Below are 19,868 nucleotides of genomic sequence, written 5' to 3' on the forward strand. Positions count from 1 at the left end.
TTGGTTTTGGCATTCTTGGACAATTGTTTGTTCCAGTTTTTCAAGAACATGCTGTTCTCTTGATGTTGCACACTCTTTGTAGTGCTCAATGTATTGCTTCACCAGCTCAACCAATTGATCTGCTTCAATCAATAGTCCACAACTCATGTAAAGCTGAACACCAAAACCAAAATTAGTGCTTGAGGTGTAGCAATGAGTTACGCAAAGAGAATAACAGCAATACCAAAAAAGGGCCACACTTTCAACAGTCTTTCTGTCAGCAATTCAAAACTCACCATTGTGTGGACAAGAAGCACTGAGGCCACACCTTTGTACCACTGTGCCTGCTGGCCAGGGATGGTAGCGATTAGAATGTTGATCAGTTGACTGAGCACGACACCCTTATGGGGAATTGCTGTCAAACAGTCTTTGTACCTCGTTGACCAAACTGTCAGGAACCCCTTTAAAATGAATTACAACTTAAGTAACTTTTATACTTTAATTTACCATATCACTAACATTAAGGATAGTACAATGTAACAATGTAATGAGGTCTTATCACAGTGACAAGAGTCCTCCTTAATAAGAAGAACCTGTTCTGCATTAAGTCACAAGGAAAAATGTTCAAAAGATGTCTTGAGTTAGTGGTTTAAGTACCCTCAATGTAACTATATTTATTTATTTAACTATTTCTAAATGTTATATCATTTAAAAATACAGAGACATAAGCTCGGTGAATAATAAGGCACTGACCATTTTGTGTGATTCTTGTTGTATTATCTCTGTAAACTTTTATTAATTCTTCTTCTGGAGTTTTGGTCACTTTATATAGCTTACAAATGCACACAAAATGCAGAGCTTTTATTTTATTCTCACAAATGTTTACACTAGGTTTCCCATCCACAAGTTAAATTAATGCACTTAAGTGAGTTTAATTCATCAAAAAGGCAACTTTTCCATTGCATAATCTTTGAGACCCTATGACATGTTGACTCATAAGACATAAAACATGTTTACTCACCCTGTTGTTGCAGACAAGATCCATGACTTCTTTTATGGCCTTTTCCTTGATGGCTGAAAATTCGTCTTCTTTCTTATACACAAAGTGTATAGCCCTGCCATTTAATATGTAAAATGTAAACTTAAGGTTTTTAACAGCTTTAAATTATTTTGAATAGTTATTTATATTTATTTTTGTTGTTGTTTTCTTTTGTTTGTTTCTTTCCACAAAATATTGGTGTATAAACTGTTAATATATAATATTTTTGCCCTTTGCTTGCTTGGGTCACTAGACCTTGTCAATCACATGAATTGATCATGGTAAGACATTGATTATCAACATGGAAAGAACTCGTAAAGACGAAAAGTAAAATAATTGCCAATTTCGAATCCATTTAACAATGTTTAAGAGAGAGCTGATTCTATATGATTATATTGTACAGTAAACACCCACATATAAGAACAAATGGATTAAGAACACCAGGCTGAAATTTGGCCATTAAAGCCCCATTTTTATAAGAACAAGATCAGGCTAAAAATTGTAACATGTTGCTATAAAATAGAAAAGTCTCTTAATTACAAAACGTGTGTATGATGTATGCTGTCAGATAACTACATAACTCTATCAGCTGTCAAACTGTCTTGTTTTGGTATTGAGTACTTTTTTTCTACAAAGAGTATCTAGTTCGTCTGTAGGGTGAGAATTAAAATTTGTCACATCAATGTTGTAGACTACTTGGATAAAAATTGAATAAATACAGTATAGAATTTTATTGCTGCATCAAGTTTTTGCATTGGGTATGCTATGCTGATGTATGTTCATGTATGTTCATGTATGTTCAGAGCGAGGTCTAACCTCAACAAAAATCTTGTTTAATTTGAAGGAATGTTCACCAATGTCGTTGCTCGCTGGCCGCGAAGTACTCATGATAGTCACGTGTTCCGTACAAGTAACATTTGCACTTATTTGCAAAACAACCATTGTTCCCTCGACAATGGCGTCCTTCTTAGGGACAGTGGGTATGCTTGCAGCCCATTCTTGATGACGCTGTACACAACAACACGAAGTGCAGCGCAAGAGGCCTACAATGACGCTCATGCCAAAACAAGAGTGGTGATCGAGCAAACGTTTGGCCGATGGAAAAGGCGTTTTCATGTGTTGCATTTGGAAATAAGAATGGCACCTGAAAAAGTCTGCATGATTGTAGGCGTTTGTGTAGTGTTGCACAACATTGCTTTACAGCTGCATGAGCCAATGGAGGATGAGGAGGTAGATGAGCTGGCAGATGTCGATCCCTACCATGGACTTCAACAAGGTCTGTCATTAAGGCTGAACTCAGTTCTTAAGTTTATAATTATTGGTGCAACTCTTAAAAGTGCCCCTGTGATAAAGAACGTCACTTGATTGATTCCGATTTTTTATATGGCAAAAATGGATCAAGCCATTTAGTGGGCCTCAGTTTCAAAAATCAAGCTGATATTATGTTGCAGTCAAGTTACACTGAGAGAGCCAGACCGAGGGAGAAAATCCGGTGTATGACATTTGCAGACTGCGGACTACATTTAGGCCTACATTGTAAATAGCACTCTGGTTAGCCTTGATATCCGTCAGGTTAGCCTGAATAGCACTCAGTTTAGCCTGTTCACGGTTAGCTATCAGTAATGGAAATGGAAATGTGATATTTAGTTAAAAAGTCAACAGTCTCAGTCTACAATCTGCAAATGTCATACACTGGAGAAAATGATGCCAGACTTATGAGTTTTATGTTTTTAATTTATGTGGAACACAGCTAATTTAATTAGCTGTGTTCACACATAAATTATACAGAATGACAACTAACTTCTATAAGCGCAAAATCTGGTGCTGCATATTTAATTAGTTTGGTTCACACATGCAAGATTACGCTTGTGAGTCTTTGACATCACTGTCATTTGATCTGGCCCTCTCCATGCACCTCAGCTGGAACATAATATGAACTGATTGAGCCTGCACCATCATTAAAGTGTGAGACCGCTAGAAATACAGCAAGTTCAACAGTGTTCAAGCCAGAGTGGGTTTCTTTTGTTGCTCGTTGCCAAATAAGGGCATTGATGGCCTCATTTTGATTCAGAGTGCCTCCATGGAGGCAACGAGTGAGGAGGTTCCTGTCACTCACATCTTCAAAGGTTTCATGGATGGCATCAGCAACAGCCCTGGGAAGAGGATGGCTATGCTGGTAATCAGATGTTCCCAGGGCTAGATCCCTCTGATAGCCACACCAGGAATCCTCTCCACTTGGACAAAGGTCATGGTCAGGACTGTCATCGGTTGACTGGGAGTGATGCCATATAGCCATGACAGCATTTTCCATGTCTTGAATGTTATGGGTGTTGTTTAATTGCTCTCCCATAGTAGACTTGAAGTTTGTCAATAGTGTTATTTGTTAGCGTTCCAGCTCCACCAATTGGCTTGCCATCATCAAGACGGGTTTGTCCGAGTCTCTTTTTCAGAGAGCGAAGGCGTGAACCAAGACGCTTTTGAACATGGCCAACACACTCCAGTTTCATAACCTTCCTATCACCATAGCTTCCTGAACAATAAGTTTGTGGCCTTTGCTATCACCATCTCCCAAAAATTCAGTGTAGCGAACTGAATAGTTCTCAACTGATCGCTGGAATATGGCCAATAACCCAGAGGCATCCATTGATCCAGAACTGCCCAGGTAATTAGCCTCACAGAGATGCTGGTGTCCTTCCCACCAGTCCTGGAATTGTTGTGTACCTTCCTTTCCCCTCCATGCAGTACACTCCTTACAGTTCTTCAACATAACCTCTACATCAATCACTTTACCTGTGATTGTGGACAGGGCAGTAACAACTCCATATGAAGATGAATATCCTCTTTTCCTCCAAGTGCCATCTCCTGAGACTCCAATGTCAAATATCCCATCTTCCTCTGGCTCATAAAAGGTTTTTACTTCTTCTACAGCATTTGCCATACTTTGCTTACAGACAGCCTGTGCAGCACTCCTCACAACAGCAACATGGGTTCTGTAAGAATTTTCATTCATTGGCAGGGGCATGTTCATGACACAAGTAAATTTTGCAAGTGCTTGATGGCCAATACCAATGTTTCTGGTAGCCACAACTATCCTCCTGTTTACCTCAAATGCTTGGCTCCCTTTGATTTTTGAGGAAGAGTAAAATTTCTCAAAGAACTTGCACTTTTGGTTCTTGCAGGTCAATAAAAAAAGGGAAGCGAAACCCATCTTGGCGCCGCTGTCTTCCTGCAAACTCGACACGGCCATGCTTGCAAACAGGACAACACAATAAATGGAAAACTGCTGAAAGCACAGAAATGTCAACCAAACGAAAACCCTCTGGTCCTTTGGAATATTCTTCGCCTGAGTTGTTATCTGATTCAATTGAAATTTTGTCCAGTTTTCTCACAGAAGCCGGGAGAGATTTCACTTTTGTATCATCAATGCTCAAACTCTGCTTGTTTTCTTCTGTGTCAGATCCTTCGGTTTCTTCGGCCGATTCTTCACCAATTGAAGCCTCATTGTCCGCTCTTTTTTCCTATATCTTTTACCTGCGAATCTCCTTTTCTTGCTTTTACCACTCCTAAAATTTTTCTTTGGAGGCATTTGCTCAATTTGTTTGACAGGAGAAATTCTGAAAATGGCGACTCAAAAATTATGCTCGTGTTTGAAGGATTCAATGCTTCATGTATTTACCATGAAGTGCCCAATATCTCTTACCCAGGCCCCTACAAGTATTGAATTGCTCTTGTGGGCTTTTTTTCTCAATTTCATCCCATTTCTGCTTCAAAAACGATGCGTAAACAACTCTGGTTGCCATGGAAACAGTCTATGTTTTTTTACAGAAGTTCACAAATGACTCAAAAACACATTTATTTTAAAAGAAAATTGGAAAAAACACTCCTGACTCAAGACTACAATAACTAAACTTGCCTAAAAAACAATATTCTAAGAATTGCCATTTTTCAAGAATTTTGGCCTATCGAGCCTCCTCCAGTTAGGCCTAACCAGAGATTAGTTTAACCTGTCTTTTGAACAACTGGGCCCAGAACTTTACCAACCATTCATTTTCTTTTGCATTGGATGTCAACAAGACCCCTTCCAAAAGGGAATCAATGCCTGCTTGGGAAGAGTCCTGCATAAGACCACCTTGCACTTGCAGAAGGAATTCTGACAAACTGTCATTCATTCTTACGTCATCGATGACTACGACAAATGTGGTCTTGGTCAATGTCTCTAATAATTTCTTTCTAAGAGGAAAGTGTACAGTGCCATATTATGGGAATACATATCGAAGCAATGAATTAATAATACATGAAAACAAATTAAACCAAATCCACTCTTACAAAGAGACTCCGAACAGTACTGGATCACTGCCTGCCAGAAGCTGGTTGTGTTTTACACCTGGAACACCCTGAGCATAGGCCAACAATGTTGTAACATTTAGTCTTCCAATAAACCTGCGCATAAAATGTTAGCTTTGCTGTAAATCGGTCTGACAATAACAAATAAACACAAACACACTTGTTCTTTTTAAAAGGTTGAATTGCTTAAAGTGGCCATTGCAGCTCACTCAATATTCAACATCCAACATTTGCTGCAAACGAGAAAATAATATTATTTAAATACCTGCATTATCAAAAGTGTGCCCTTTCGTCATAAGATGCTGACAAATAAATGCAGCAGCTGCCAAAAAAGGTTCTTTGTTGCCCCCCCCCCCCCATGATGATTCATGATGATGAACTTTGGAGAGCATATGTTAGAGCTGTTGATCACAGGTCAAAATAAGTGAGAGGATACTTCTTTGTAAAGAATCGCAATTAGAATGACAATCAACAGTGGGCAAGGGAGTCACAAGCAAGGGCCATGGACACAATTCAGTTTAAGAGCGTTGTAGGCTTAGTGGAACGACAGTGGCATGGATCCTACTGGAAGGACAGTTAATTTATATTTTTATTAATACCTACAATAGATTTGTTTTAAGAGGTTAGGAAATTGTCCTAGTTTGGAAATTACCGCTTTTTTTGTTAAGGAACTCGGTGAAACTTGAAGACTATTTATAGTTTACTGGGATATTAATTTATTTTAATTCTTAATAAGTGTAAGGAATTGATCAAATTTGGAAAACACCCTATACCCTTATGAAACTTGTGGAATTGTTGAAAACCACAGTTAAGGGGGATAATTGTAATACCTTTTTCTGTTAATGGATACAAACCCCAGTCTGGATTTTGGATTTTCTGAGTTTTTACAGTATGGAGAACTTGATAACCAAAATGTTCTTGAAAATTTGTTAAACGCTATTTGACTTATGAACCACAATCCATGGTTGGAAATTTTTCAGTTCACACACGGTAATTGAATTTCCACAAATAACATGGAAAATAATTAACCATACATGGACATTCTGTGTAGATCAAAATGCACTGGCAAACATCCATACAAAATTCACAGAGTTTCCATGTCTGGTTTTTTAGGTTTTATGGATATTTTAAAATTCAATGATTAACCACAAATAATTTGGTGTGGAAAACTGCTTAATTTTTCCAGTGTTCATTTAAATGCATTTTTTTCAGGTTTATTCAGCTACTACAAAATGCCTGGGAAAAAAACTAAGTGGGCACTAATTTAGCACAGTTGAAATATGATTTATCTCAAAATAATTGGCTTGTTTTTGTCATGTTTTTTATTTACAACTTTCATATTTCTTTCACTGTGCTGTACTATTTGTCTCACTATTATGTTCCTGTGTTTTGTTTTCTTTTTGTCCTCCAAAGTCAATAATTAACTTGTTTCTGCGTGTTCAATTTTCTTGGCTTTTGTTGTGCGGCAAAGAAAAAATATAATTTCTTGTTTTCTTATCAGTTTTAATGCATCTCAAGTTGAGTTCTTTTTGTGGATATTTTTTAATATTTTGGCCTGTCATTTGTTCAACTTTAAATATATAACTTTTTTCTCCTTACACTCACTTTGTAACATTGCAAAAAAACTCCAGGGCATCAGGGGTAGGCTGTGAATTATTAAGTTACACCCACGTTTTCGTGCCAAAACTTATACAAATTTTACATTTGAATCTGAGCAAGTGGAACAAGTTGGCTTCATTTTATAGGAGTAGAGGTCCACTTGTGGCAAGTCTATCTGGAGGTGTTCATGCAGGATGTTTTGGTCTATGTAAGTATTAACTTTGAATGGCTACCCTGGAACTGCAAACACTCATGCTCTGTCCATACTATGCCAGAGAAATTTGAAAAGGTTTATCACTCTGAAAACACATCAAGTGTTTTTCGTCCACACTTCGTTGGAGAAATTTGAAAACACAACAATCACCGAAAAAAAAGTAAAAAATAAAAATAAAACTCCTATATTCATATAGGTGAAGCTATATTTCTTTAGGTGTGACACTTGTTCTCTTAGTCTAGAATAATATTAAGCAATGATAAATGTTTCGCTAAATGCACTTTACAGATGTGTATTTTAAGCTTTTCTTTCCTGCCTCAAGTTCATTGTCATAAAAGGTCTACTTGAACAGTAAGAAGGATCTCACAAATTTAGACAATAACCCTTATGTGATTGATGAACAGATTTTGTGTCAATCATACACAGAGACCAGATCATTACATGCAAACATTGGGTTGCTGTTCATTTCCAAACAGTCCTGAAAAAAAAGACAGAGTTTTTATGTATAGATCAATACCATGACTATCACTGGCATCCATGGGATTTATTGAAGCTTTCAGTTGTTCATAGCCTACTTTGTTCAATGGGCAATTGACAGGTGGAACTTCCACGCCTTCCATTTCATCACCATCCCAGTGGTTGCAGGGTAATGGCCAATTCTTGTCAATTCCATAAGCCTCAACCTAAAAATATTAAACAGGAAAAGGTAAAAAGGTAATTGAGAAGGATGCCAACAGGAGAGCAATATTAGTCAGCAGGTTTGTGATAGAGGTCTAAAAACCAGAGAGGGCTTCTTTCTAAATTGGTCCTTTTAATTTTTTTTTAATACATGTGCTTTGTTTAACACACATGGCACATTTCCTAGAGAAATAACAATGGAATATAGTATTGGGTTGTACTGGATTAAACATACAGACTTTTTGTAAATATTGCTTTGGGAGAAAATAAGGTAAATTGGATGATATTGTTTATAGTTATTAATCCATTTTATACAACAACTTTCTTTTAAAATTTAGGTCTGTTGCAGTTTATTATAAATTCAGTTCAACTACTCAGAAAATAGGGAAATGAAATTAGTTAGTTCCTCTGAAGACAGTTCCTAGGCAACAGTTAGGTTGGAATGAGGCACACTATTCATTCCTAACATCCACAATTGAAGTGGGGTAGGGCTTGCACTTGTTGACAGGCCATGGTGGTTCCAAGCGAATACAAAATTCTTGAGTTCAGCATTGTGCTGTGGTATAAAAATAAAATGAAGACAAGATATGGATCTCATTGTCTGGACTAAGCACCTCAAAAACTTCCAGATGGTAGAAAAGGTTGTAAAATTGATATGTTATTTGATTATACATGTCCCTTATAAGTCTCTTTATTCTTTGGTTGTGCACACTCTGCCCTGCTATTTTTCCTGGGTGACTTGAATACATTGCACCCTTTTTCCTTGTTAAAACACATTCAGAGTGCGATATGTAGTCCTAGGGGACATATTATGCAATCACGTGTTTGGTATATAAGTCTTCTTCTCTTGTTTTCACATTATTCAGTCTTTTTAGTTGTCCTTTCATGCTTACAATGTTAAGTTTAGTTCCTTCGGCAAGTTTGTCTTGCATGATTGAGCTGTTATGTCGAGGTTATCTCGCATGATTCAGCTGTTGTGCCGAGTTTGTCTTGGATTATTCAGTTGTTATGCCGAGTTTGTCTTGCAAGTTTCAACATTTGTACTGAGTTTGTCTCAAGTTATTCAGCTTTTCTGCCAAGTTTGTCTCGCATGACTCAGTTATCATGTCGAGTTTGTCTTGCACAATTCAGCTGTTATGCTGGGTTTGTCTTGAGTGATTCAGCTATGTCGAGTTTGTCTCGCATGTTTCAGACAATGTGCCAAATTTTTTCTGTCAAATGAGCTTTGTCTCATGGAATCCACTGTTGACGTTATTCTCAGATTTGCTCTTCCTCTTTTGCTTTGTTCTTTTCTGCGACTAAGTTGCAGCTTCTTCTGGCAGGTTAGCCATCTGTGTTTTGCCTGTTATTCAAATATTGTCAACACCAAAGATACATTATCAAATACTCTTCAAGTCAACAATTGTTTAAACTGCAATGTTGCTTTTACTTACGTAATTTATTCACCATGGTGGAGACCACATAATTGGTAAATGTACTGTCCTCTGCCAGATCTGAGATTTGTGGAGGGAAAAGACGCTCTGGAATGGGCCCGCTGTACCCCAGCCAAATTGAAGGGCAGTGCAATTGATCAAGTTTTTGCATCTGTTGACCAATCGAACAAAGTTTTAACTTGACTAATATGCAATAACTTGGAACTGTGTGTGAAGTTTTAAACAAACACATAACCATTTTCTTAAAGTTATAACCTACCGGCCTCTATGCTTTATACTGACACAAATAACCAGGATAAAATTTGAAGCATAACAGTAGTTTGTATTTGGCTTTGTACTTATAGGAAAGCTGAGTACTCAGTTACTTAATCACTATCTTCTGGTACATTTCAAATTTATGAAAAAGTTCACCAGTAGGATGCTTAAAATGTGTGTAATTAGTTATCAGAAAAAAAGCAACCAAGAAAATTTTATTTGCACACAGTCTGACCTTCAGAGTGACACAACGAGTATTGCAGTTTGAAGCTGGGTGTGAAATACATACGATTTTGCCTCCACTACACATCCGGACACACTAGACAGTGATTAAATTGGGTGCGTTGGCCAGCCAAGCCATTGTCCCGTTTATTCCATCTCAGCATATAATACAAGCTATGAATAAAAAGACAATTGCTAAGTGCACCAAAGCCGGACACGAAAACCCTAAAACCAGCAAGTGGAGAAAATTGGGAACGTGTGCCCCCGACCAAGGCAGTGGTGCAACCCTTGGGGTTTTAGGGTATCCTTGGTTAACATCAGTACTGTAGAATAATAAACCTAAGGCTTTATACAGCGATATAATAGCAATAAGAGAACTAAATAAACGTACAACAGTGGATTACAACTGATGATATTATTAAAAGAAAACCAAACTTAACCTAAACACGGCAAAGGCTGGCCATAGAATGTCTCACCTCGCCAACTGTCACCGATTACAAACTCAAATCCCACTATACACTGCGCACCTCAAACCCGTACCCAGCCCTCTGGTCTGTGCCGGCAAAATAGTAATTTATGCTAATTTAAGATCATCACAGATTACATATTTTGCCTCCACTACACATCCGGACACACTAGACAGTGATTAAATTGCGTGCGTTGGCCAGCCAAGCCAACATAGAGGTGAAAAGAAAGGGCTCGAGCTAGAGAGACAATGATTTTGACACTTCTAATCTACTTGCTAGAGAGTCTTTGACGCGAATGTTCTTGGCAGAGGTTGAAGCCCAACGGCCATGACGTTGAAGATTCCTCTCAGGGACACCGGAGTTCGCAGCCAAAGTCGCCCCCACCTGATCTGGCAGAGTGGGTACTAAATTTAGAAATATCTGGAACAATATCGCGAAAAGACTTCTTAAACGACTCTCTATAAGTCGAATAACATATAGGCTTATTGACTGATACAAGACGCTTGCGATTGCTAGACGATGATATAGGCCTGAAAAGGTACTCCTCAGAATCAAAAGAAAGGTTAGAACTTGACATATATAGCTTAAGGGCCACAGGACAAATACTAGAACCAGCTGACTCAGCAATAACCACAGACTGACCCTCCCTTAATTGGTCGGCTTTACTTTTTTCGATAAAAATAGAAAGAAAACCATCATTAAACTTAACATCTTTGCTTCGAATAAGTGACAACTTGGAAAAACGAAAAAAGCCGGAAAAAGCTAAAACAAACATAACTAAATTATGCAACTGTAAGAGGTCATGCAAGTCAGTTTTTTCAGCTAATTTCCTGAGATGCTCCGCCTCAAGAGGTTCTTTTCTGTGGTTAGCCGGTGAGGACGCAGAACGAATGGCACCTTTCACAGCCACAACAGTGGGATGACTAGTAGGGGAACTCACGGCCGCCAGATCGTGCAGCCACTTGAAAGCATAGAAGGCGGAATTGATAGAAGAAACTGATCTGCTTGACTCCAGTAGATACTGTAGAAACAAGGCACAATGGAAGGGCTCTACCGGGAAGGGACTGGTACCCAGAACGGTAGTAGCAAATGATCTCCATTTGTTGAAAACCCTTGTATAACAAAGAGAAGTCCCGGAAGCCCTGGATGCAAGAGCTATAAACTTCATATTCTCCGTCAACAAAGCAACCTCTCTTGTATCACATGTAGGGGAAGTCCAGAACTCTGTATCAAAAATATCTAGAGAAAAAACAAAAACCAAGTGATAATAAAGGAATACAAAGGACAAGGGGAAGCTCCCCAGGGATAAAGACAAATGGGGCCTAAACAACACAATGAGAGAATAAACAACAAATAAATACAGACAAGGAGCCTCAGAGAAAAAACAATGTTATATTTAAGTACGCTTATACAACGCAGAAACAGAACTGCAATAAACACAATCTATTCACCCCTCAAGGGCACTGTATAGAAATCTTCAACGTTAACAGTCTCAAATCAAAGGCCCCTCAAGGGCACTGTATACGAATATCACAGACCCCTCAAGGGTATGTCTCAAAGGGCCGCCTGCTTCAAGCAAGGTGCCTCAAAGCCAGAAAACAATGCGCTAACACTGTGGAACGCGAAATGCATTGCAAACTAACGCAGGACCTTGCCTGGGTGCAATACTAAAATTAATGCGCAAAGCTACCATTGAGAAATTTAGCGGACCGGATCCGAAAATGGAATTCTTGGCTTTGCCTCTGGTGAACAGATGGGGAAGATCAGGGAGGACCACCCAATCATGAACGAAACTGCTCCAGTGCACACCGTCAAAACAAAGGATGGGCCAAAAATGCACTGATCTCCAAAGGGGAACGATGAGAGTGCCGGATGCATTGCAGAGCTTCAAATGACTGACGACTTTGCATGTCAAACAGACAGGAGGACAAAGCCAGTTGTTGTCGTTGGACCAATCTTGGACGAAAGTGTTGACGCCAGACGAGCCGGGCTGATAATACCTAGAATTGAAAACCGGAAGCTTTGCATTGTAATGGCAGGCGAATCTATCACAAGTGTGTGGACCCCAGAGTTTGTCGAGAGCATAAAAAAAAGAATCGTTGATTGCATAATCATCGTAATCAACTAACTTGCTAATATCGTCGGCACAAGTGTTGAGGTCCCTGGGAATCCATTGCATGTCAATGCTAATACCGCCGATGAGACATTGTCGGTGAACATCAAGAGCCAACTGTTGCAAAGCTGGAACTTTGGATCCGATGTTAATGATGCGAACAACATTCTGGTTGTCTGTATACCAGACAACAGTCTGCGCACCAAGAGAATCCTTGAACGCCTTCAAGGACAATGAAACAGCAAGAAGTTTGCAGAAAGTCGAACTTTGTGCACTCTCATAATTGGACCAATTTTGGTGAAAAATTTTGTCCTCGAATTGTATGTAACTCCCGCAGGCTGAATTGGACACATCAGAGTAAACGATTTTGGAAGGCTTGCGCTTAATAGGCCACAAAGGAAGGCCGTTGATATCAGCGAGATTGTTTTTCCAAAAATTCAATTCGTGTAAACATTCAGGTGTCAAAGAAACAAGTGAATTCCAATCAGCAGTGGAGTTAATAACCAGAAAGGTGTTCCTGGTCATAAGTCTAGTGACGTTCCCGACGCAGTTCCCGAGCAAGATAATTTTTCCACACACGCTTGCAAGCTTGCGAACCTGGTGCAAGGAGCGCTCCGAACATAAGAGAGATGATGAATCGTTAATAAGAGAATCAATTCTCTTGTCCGTGGCTTTGATAACGCACTGGGAAGTGTTAATAACAGTCCCAAGCCAGGTAATCACTTGAGTAGGATCCCAAACGGATTTCTCTTCGTTAGGTAGGAAACCAGACTTTAATAGGTCGGAATGAACAGCCAAACTAGAGATCTTCGCTTTGATACAGTCAGCGGCCACCCCTAAACCATCGTCTAGGAAGACAACTATAGACTTTCCCTTGGATCTCCATTTCTTGACTAACGGCTTGAGAAGCTTTGGAAATAAATAAGGAGCAGAACTAAGGCCAAATGGCAAAACTGAAAACTGAAAATATCTAGTATGACCGGACGAAAAGGTCCAAGAAAACGACAGATATTGCCTATGATCTGGAAAGATATCCACGCATCGAAACTTAAACTTGTAAAGATATAGATTGACATGACGAAGATCCAAGATCAAGCGCTTTTTCCCTGACTTCTGAATAGACACAGATAATGGATTAATTATAGTAGGAGGTGTAAAAACTTTGGTGATACAATCCAAACTAATAAGCTCGTTAATAGCATTCTCAACAAAATCAGATTCCTGAATCGCTGAATTATTGTTCCGGGCAACAAAAGGTGCTGGTATTTGAAGAAGTGGCAACTTATATCCAAACTCAATAGTGTCAATCATGAAACGAGGTGCGTCAATATCTTTCCAAAACTGAAGCGATTTACGCAATCTTCCTTTAACCGAAACAGGTGCATCATCACATGCAATTTCACAGTTCAGCGATGGATCCTCTAGAAGAGATAGCTCACAATACGGCAATGGCAAAGCCTCAGACTCATGGTCTAGAAAATAAATAATACACGACGGGAAAAAACATAGTTTAATAAATGCAAATTAACTCTGAAAGCACTAAGCACGACTCGTATGAAAGATCCAGCGAAAAATAAGACAAACGGAAAACAACACAAAAGAAAACTAGAACCAACTACACCTTGATCCTGGGTATTGCTGTCTAGTCACTTTGCCTGTTGGTTGGCAGGATTGGAAGAGGAAAGAACATTCGGGCAGGAAGCTCGCCAATGTCCAGGTTTTCCACAGGAAAAGCAAAGTCCGGCAGATCTGCCAACGGAAAGCTGTTGATTGACCCGAGTAAAGGAATTAGGAATTTGGCCGACGGTGAGCTGCGAATTTCTTGAGACAGGTATTCCAGATCGGCGCTGTAATCCCAGACCACGCGGAGCAAAGCATTTCGAGGCTCTAGCCGCTCTCGCCTCAGCTCTATAGATTTTCTTCTCGTCTTCTTCGTCATCCGCCAGGTCGTGATGTTTATATTCCAAAACGGTTTTCCAACCGTACGGCGACTTATCAGCCAACAAAATTAAATTTTGCCGATCTTTAAGCAAAGACATACCCCAATCCAACGCTTCCTTGGTCCTCAGAAGGTCCTTACGCTCAAGAGCAACGCTAGCGTCTTCGACAGCTTCCATGACTGATTTGTTGGCTTTAAATTGCTCCTCGTTACTCTTCTTCTTGAACGAAGGTGGAGCATCCTTCTTTAGCCTCTTGATCTCAGACATCTGCTCCGCGGCATTCAAATCATTAGATCTCTTTAGATGAGAAATTGAAGTGGAAACGAAATCCTTAATCTGGCCAAGCAGATCGCGATTGTTCTGGGCAATGATCTCTTTAACTTTCGCTTCATCCATTGTAAAAACCAAACTTTACCTAAACATGGCAAAGGCTGGCCATAGAATGTCTCACCTCGCCAACTGTCACTGATTACAAACTCAAATCCCACTATACACTGCGCACCTCAAACCCGTACCCAGCCCTCTGGTCCGTGCCGGCAAAATAGTAATTTATGCTAATTTAAGATCATCACAAATTACATTTAACATGTATATTAGCAACAATCTTTCCAATAAGCCATTGCCTCGGACTGGCAGTAACTGGCGGTAGGCAATATTGGCTTGCTTTTGCACTACGCCAGGTCCGTAGCCATTAGCTAACATCTTGAGAGTTTAAAAAAATGACAACATATAATTACAATTAGAAAACTTATTTGTGAAGTCAGTGTTATTAAATGTTTTTGTACTGAATTACAACAAGAGCATACCAAAATCATCCCAAAGAATGCTTTAGTAATTGTTATGAGTTCTGTGTTCCCTGCCTGATGAGAAATAGAAACAAGTTAAGTGATTAAATTGATTTTTTTCCATCAAACTTGTCATATCTGTCTGCCTAAGCCCCAATGCCATAACAAATCAATTTGCATTGCTCAAAGAAGGGTTGCAAAAATGAGAAGCAACTCCAAGGTTACAGAAGGAGGAATCCAAACGTAAACTATAAACTTACCTTTTTTGCCAGATAAGAAGGAACTCTTAAAAACAGAGTAGCCTGATTTTATCCGCTTTTGACCTGGCACATACTTAAGTGTATTAACTGGGTCTCTTGGACCCTCTTAATCACCAATCCTCTTCGCATTCTTTCATTTCCTATCCAATTCTTGGATATCAAGAAGAAAGACGTATCATGATTAGAGAAGGTGCCTCATTGGCACAATTGTCCTTAAAATACCAATATCAAGTTTTCGTCATCAGCCTCCAACTTGCCATTTGAACATTTTTGGATGACTGCGTTTATCTTCAAAGACCTATTGCATGAACGACCCCCAAACCAGTTTTTCACTAATGGCAGATTCACTAAAAAGGCAAGAGGCAACAAATGTTTTAGACACGCAGAGTGGAAAATATTGATGTTCCTGAAATCCCTTCAGCAGAATTAGTTTGATTGCTTCCCATTCCTTTCTTTGAAAGTCATGTTTTTTAGATGGGATGCATTCTCCTTCCCCTAACAGCAGGGAATTGTAAACATCTTTCCAGAAAAGGCTTTATGTGTCCTTAAACACACCCATGTCTTGGCCTTTCTCCATAATACCCCTTTCATTCAACGTCTCCACGATAATGTGGCAGTTCATTATTGAGGGATCTTGGAAAATCGCTATCAAACCTTTCCTGTGGGATTGTTATTGGTGTCAGAGTGTGTGGCATTCACATTCTCAGCATCAGAAGAGGGTTTAGCAGTAGTGCTAGTATTACTTCCAGCTCCTTCTGTACTGGTGGGAATGCCAGGAACAGATGGCTCTGTGACCTCACTGGTATTGTTGCATGATCTACCTAAAGTAAGGAGATTAAATAGACGAAATGCAGTTACATTTTTGTCCAAGATAACATTAAGTATACCTAATTTGAATTGACAAATTATAAGACACTTTGGTAGACACCTTATCAGCCTCCATTGCAATTAGCAATCCAAAATTATTGATTTTCTTACTGTTTACTATCACTGCTGCCCTACACAACACCTGGCGTTACTTGCAAAAATTTAAATCTCTCACTCAAATGAGAAACTTTTGCAATTAGCTACGCTATTCATGGGACTATCCATGGTTCGTGTATTTTTTAGCTGCAAGCTGATATGTTGCTGAAGTTAACTTTTTTAATTTAGAGTGTTTTGGGCAGTTACAGAAATTCTGTATTTAGTACATACAATTAAACCCAGTTAATGTGGAGACAAAGGGGACATACCATAGTGTCCATATTACCTGGGTGTCCGTATTAAGTGGGCTCTCAGATAAAACATCAGGGACACATGTTTTATCGATATAAAGACGAAAGCAGACAGTTTTCCGAGAAAATGTCTTTAATTTCTTAACTGTAACAGTAACAAGTTTATCCTAAAAATAACCTCAATTGTTTATCATAGTCTCAGAGTAAAATCTTTTAAGTATTGTATTGTTATTGAAACAGGCGCAACAATAGATTCATTTGAAAAAATCTGTGACTTCACTTTGTACTGACGCTTTTAGTTTGTGACCCAGCCAAGTGGACTGGATATTAGACAGAACCTTTGACAGGTCATTCGCCATTTCTGTCAGGTTTTCACTGGTAAGATATTCAGTCACATCCTCCAGGATTGCCGTAGCTTCTTTCAGTGATTTGACTTTAGGCTCCTTCGACATGGCATTGACCTCAGTAATACCCTCATCACTGTCGTTGTCTGGTCAATTCTGAAAGGAGGCTACAGATAGACTGCAGAAAAGTTCCTCCTCCCAGTTAGCAGTCATCTTGGCGCACATTTGCAGAGTAGAATCTGCTTTTAAGGCTTCACCTGCTGAAGGTGCATCTGTGCCAGATCCGAAACTTGCATTGAGCAAAAATGAATTCACCTGCACCAGTTCACTATCTGCTAGTTCCTGGAATGGATCAAGTTCTAGGTGTTCCTTAGGAAAAGAAACTAGAAATTGTTTTCCGAAAGAAAACCAGCCTTTATAAAGCATTTCTTGATAGTCGATTCTGACATGTTTTCCCAGGCTTGGGCAATTCACCTAATGGCTTGGAGTAAATCCACAGACTTGGACACCTCAGTGGAAGAGTTGCAGTCATCTGTTTAAAAATTACATAAAAATGCGTGCGAGAGGAACACTGAACAATCATGTCCATTTAACAAAATCATTATTCACTGATTAATGACATGCAATACACTTACAAACACTATTTTGTGGCAGCCAATTTAAGTTAGATGATACAAACATAATTGAACTTGAACTGGTTGTTACAAAATGTAGTGTTTGTAAGTGTCTTGCATATCATTATAGGTGAGCAATAATTCTGTACAACCACTTGAGAACACAAACAATTGTTTAGTATTCCTCACACACATAATTTGTTATGTGTATTATTACCTCAGCATGCTTCTTCTCCCATATGGGAAAAATGGAAAAAATGTGCTGAGCTGAGGTCAAGTATTCACATTTCAACACTATGGCATCTATCAGTTTTAGGGTAAACCCCATAGTAGAGTCAATACTGCCAAACTCTTGCGGCTTCCTCCAAGGTGTAATTGGTATTGTTTAAGCAACTCCTTTATTTGAAGTCCTTGTAAGGTGGAAACTGTTCTTACTTTGTTGGTTGGAGGCATTCCCTGATCACTCTCCAAACATCCGTCTTCCCTTTCAGCTGCAGTACAATTAATAATTGGAGCAACAGTACTCTAGGGAGGGTGGCTGTGGAACTGGCTATGAACCAAGGTAATTGAGAAGATAAGACCTCAGACATTGGCCGAAAGGGTGCAGTAATTTCTGAACTCTTGAATCTGCACTAGTAGTTTAACATAGCATTGTTGAATGGTGGACTTCATTTTTTGCTTGAGCCCACAAGTGTAGCAGGTTAGTATTGGAGATTTCTCTATGATGAGCTTTTTATTACAGTTGCAGCAGGCTTGATCTGCAGTGAAACTTAAGACACCAAGTAGTAGTAAAGGACTGTGGTCATTCAGCAGGATGAATTAGAGGTTCTGAGAATGGCTCAACTTCTGTAACTTTGCAACTGGTTTTTGGTGTGCTGAAATAAATGTAACTTGAGTTGTACTCCTTTTTTACTTGAAGGTTTTGAAAGCTGTAGGTTTTTCCTTCCGATAAATTCAGAGAAATCTTCCCATAGAGTTACTTTGATGGCTGCATGAGGATCTACAAGATAGGCATACACCCTGACTTTTTCCCCATCCTGTTCTTCACTTTCTTCTTTGCTGATCTTGGAACAAGTTTGGCTTCCATAGTTATCATTTGATTAGTATTTGCAGCTGAAATCAATTGATTGTTGTTGGCACTTGTAACTAGATTTGTGCAAATGTTATTTTTTCTGTAGGCTCTGATTGCACTTTGTTATTCATCAGTACTGTTGTTGCATCTCCTATTTTCTCAATTCTAAAATTTCATAGCGTAGTTTTATTGGGCTTCTCCTGTGGCTCATGTTATTGAAGTGTTCCATTGGCAGTTTGTATTGACATGTCAAAGTAAGATGTTTTGCTACGTTTTTTAACTGGATACACATTATGTAAGAAACTAACAATTTCTTCTTTTCCTTCATCCAATTTTTTATTCAGGCTGCAAAAAGAGGCCGGATGCATGATATGTTGGTCTTGCCTCATAACTTTGATGAAAGTAATGCAAATCTAGCTTATGTTTTAAAATAACTTCATGTATTTGTCTTGACCTATTTTATGTAATATTTTACCATTTGTAGGTCCATAAAGCACATGCCAGTTGTATAAATGACTTTGTTTGACTGAACTTTACAATCACGTCTAAACAATCGATTTTCATGAATACTCCATTCTGCTAATGCTGGCTCCAGTCCCTTGTTAGGGCAAAATATGATCTATTTAATGAATTAAGGAGGCCATTTTTGGCTGAGTGATCACTTCTTGCCCCCACAAGGGAATGGAACTAGAAAATATTTCCATTAGCAAACTGGCCTATTTAATCATCAATCGATTCAACGCATTGCTTTGTTTTTGATTTGCATATCATTAGTTTTTGTTTCTCTATTAGCCCTAACTTTGCTAAAACAATAAATTTTCTTACGTACCTCTTTATCGTTAGTTTCTTTGAAATGTTGGAGACTGGAAGTTACGTGAGGCTACTGCATTTGTTGATTTGTTTCCATTTACAATGAACATGATCGGAAAGAGTGACATGTCAACTTGATTGTTTTACCATGAATAGTGCCTAGCAACATCCAATCATATGGCCTAAATTAATTCTGAGAGTAGGAGTTCATTATTTAGTTGTCAGAGTAGCTCTTTACACACCCGGTGTAATTGAATGAATGCGAGCTAGTAAACGGGGCAAATTTTCTACTTTCGTTCACACATTTGCACATTATTTTGATTATCATTATCTACAGAAGAAAATATCTGCAAAGTCTCTTGCGAACCCGAAGGCCACCCAAAAGGGTTTTAACTGAACACCATGTATACTGACCTATTTTAGGGTATGCCAAAACCCCAAACAGGAAGCACGACAAGAGATATGGGGAAACAATCTGCTATGCTG

At 38.9% G+C, this 19,868-nt stretch overlaps 2 protein-coding genes, 1 long non-coding RNA gene and 2 pseudogenes across 3 annotated transcripts; all 5 read right to left on the bottom strand.

Annotated features, from left to right (window-relative positions):
- On the bottom strand, positions 1-398 carry LOC110045082 (uncharacterized). The gene is made up of 2 exons (XR_016203981.1): positions 276-398; positions 1-153 (listed from the first exon to the last, which is right to left on the bottom strand). It is a non-coding gene; the product is annotated as an uncharacterized LOC110045082 (long non-coding RNA).
- A 2,489-nt stretch (positions 399-2,887) lies between these two features.
- On the bottom strand, positions 2,888-4,604 carry LOC149099280 (uncharacterized; annotated as a pseudogene).
- A 2,983-nt stretch (positions 4,605-7,587) lies between these two features.
- LOC149099281 (uncharacterized) lies at positions 7,588-13,654 on the bottom strand. The gene is made up of 4 exons (XM_089276791.1): positions 12,148-13,654; positions 11,171-11,469; positions 7,751-7,858; positions 7,588-7,653 (listed from the first exon to the last, which is right to left on the bottom strand). The coding sequence occupies exons 1-4, from the start codon at positions 13,652-13,654 to the stop codon at positions 7,588-7,590; spliced, it is 1,980 nt and encodes a 659-aa protein (XP_089132917.1).
- Positions 13,655-13,663: 9 nt separating this feature from the next.
- Positions 13,664-14,679, bottom strand: LOC149099282 (uncharacterized). Its single transcript, XM_089278682.1, has one exon. It carries the CDS (start codon positions 14,677-14,679, stop codon positions 13,990-13,992), a length of 690 nt encoding a protein of 229 aa, XP_089134808.1. The 3' UTR covers positions 13,664-13,989.
- Positions 14,680-18,082: 3,403 nt separating this feature from the next.
- Positions 18,083-19,266, bottom strand: LOC149099283 (uncharacterized; annotated as a pseudogene).
- Positions 19,267-19,868: the final 602 nt, after the last annotated feature.

This window comes from Orbicella faveolata, unplaced genomic scaffold (assembly GCF_042242905.1).
Source record: "Orbicella faveolata isolate gen_17 unplaced genomic scaffold, um_ofav_v1 contig_46, whole genome shotgun sequence".
NCBI lineage: Eukaryota > Metazoa > Cnidaria > Anthozoa > Scleractinia > Merulinidae > Orbicella > Orbicella faveolata.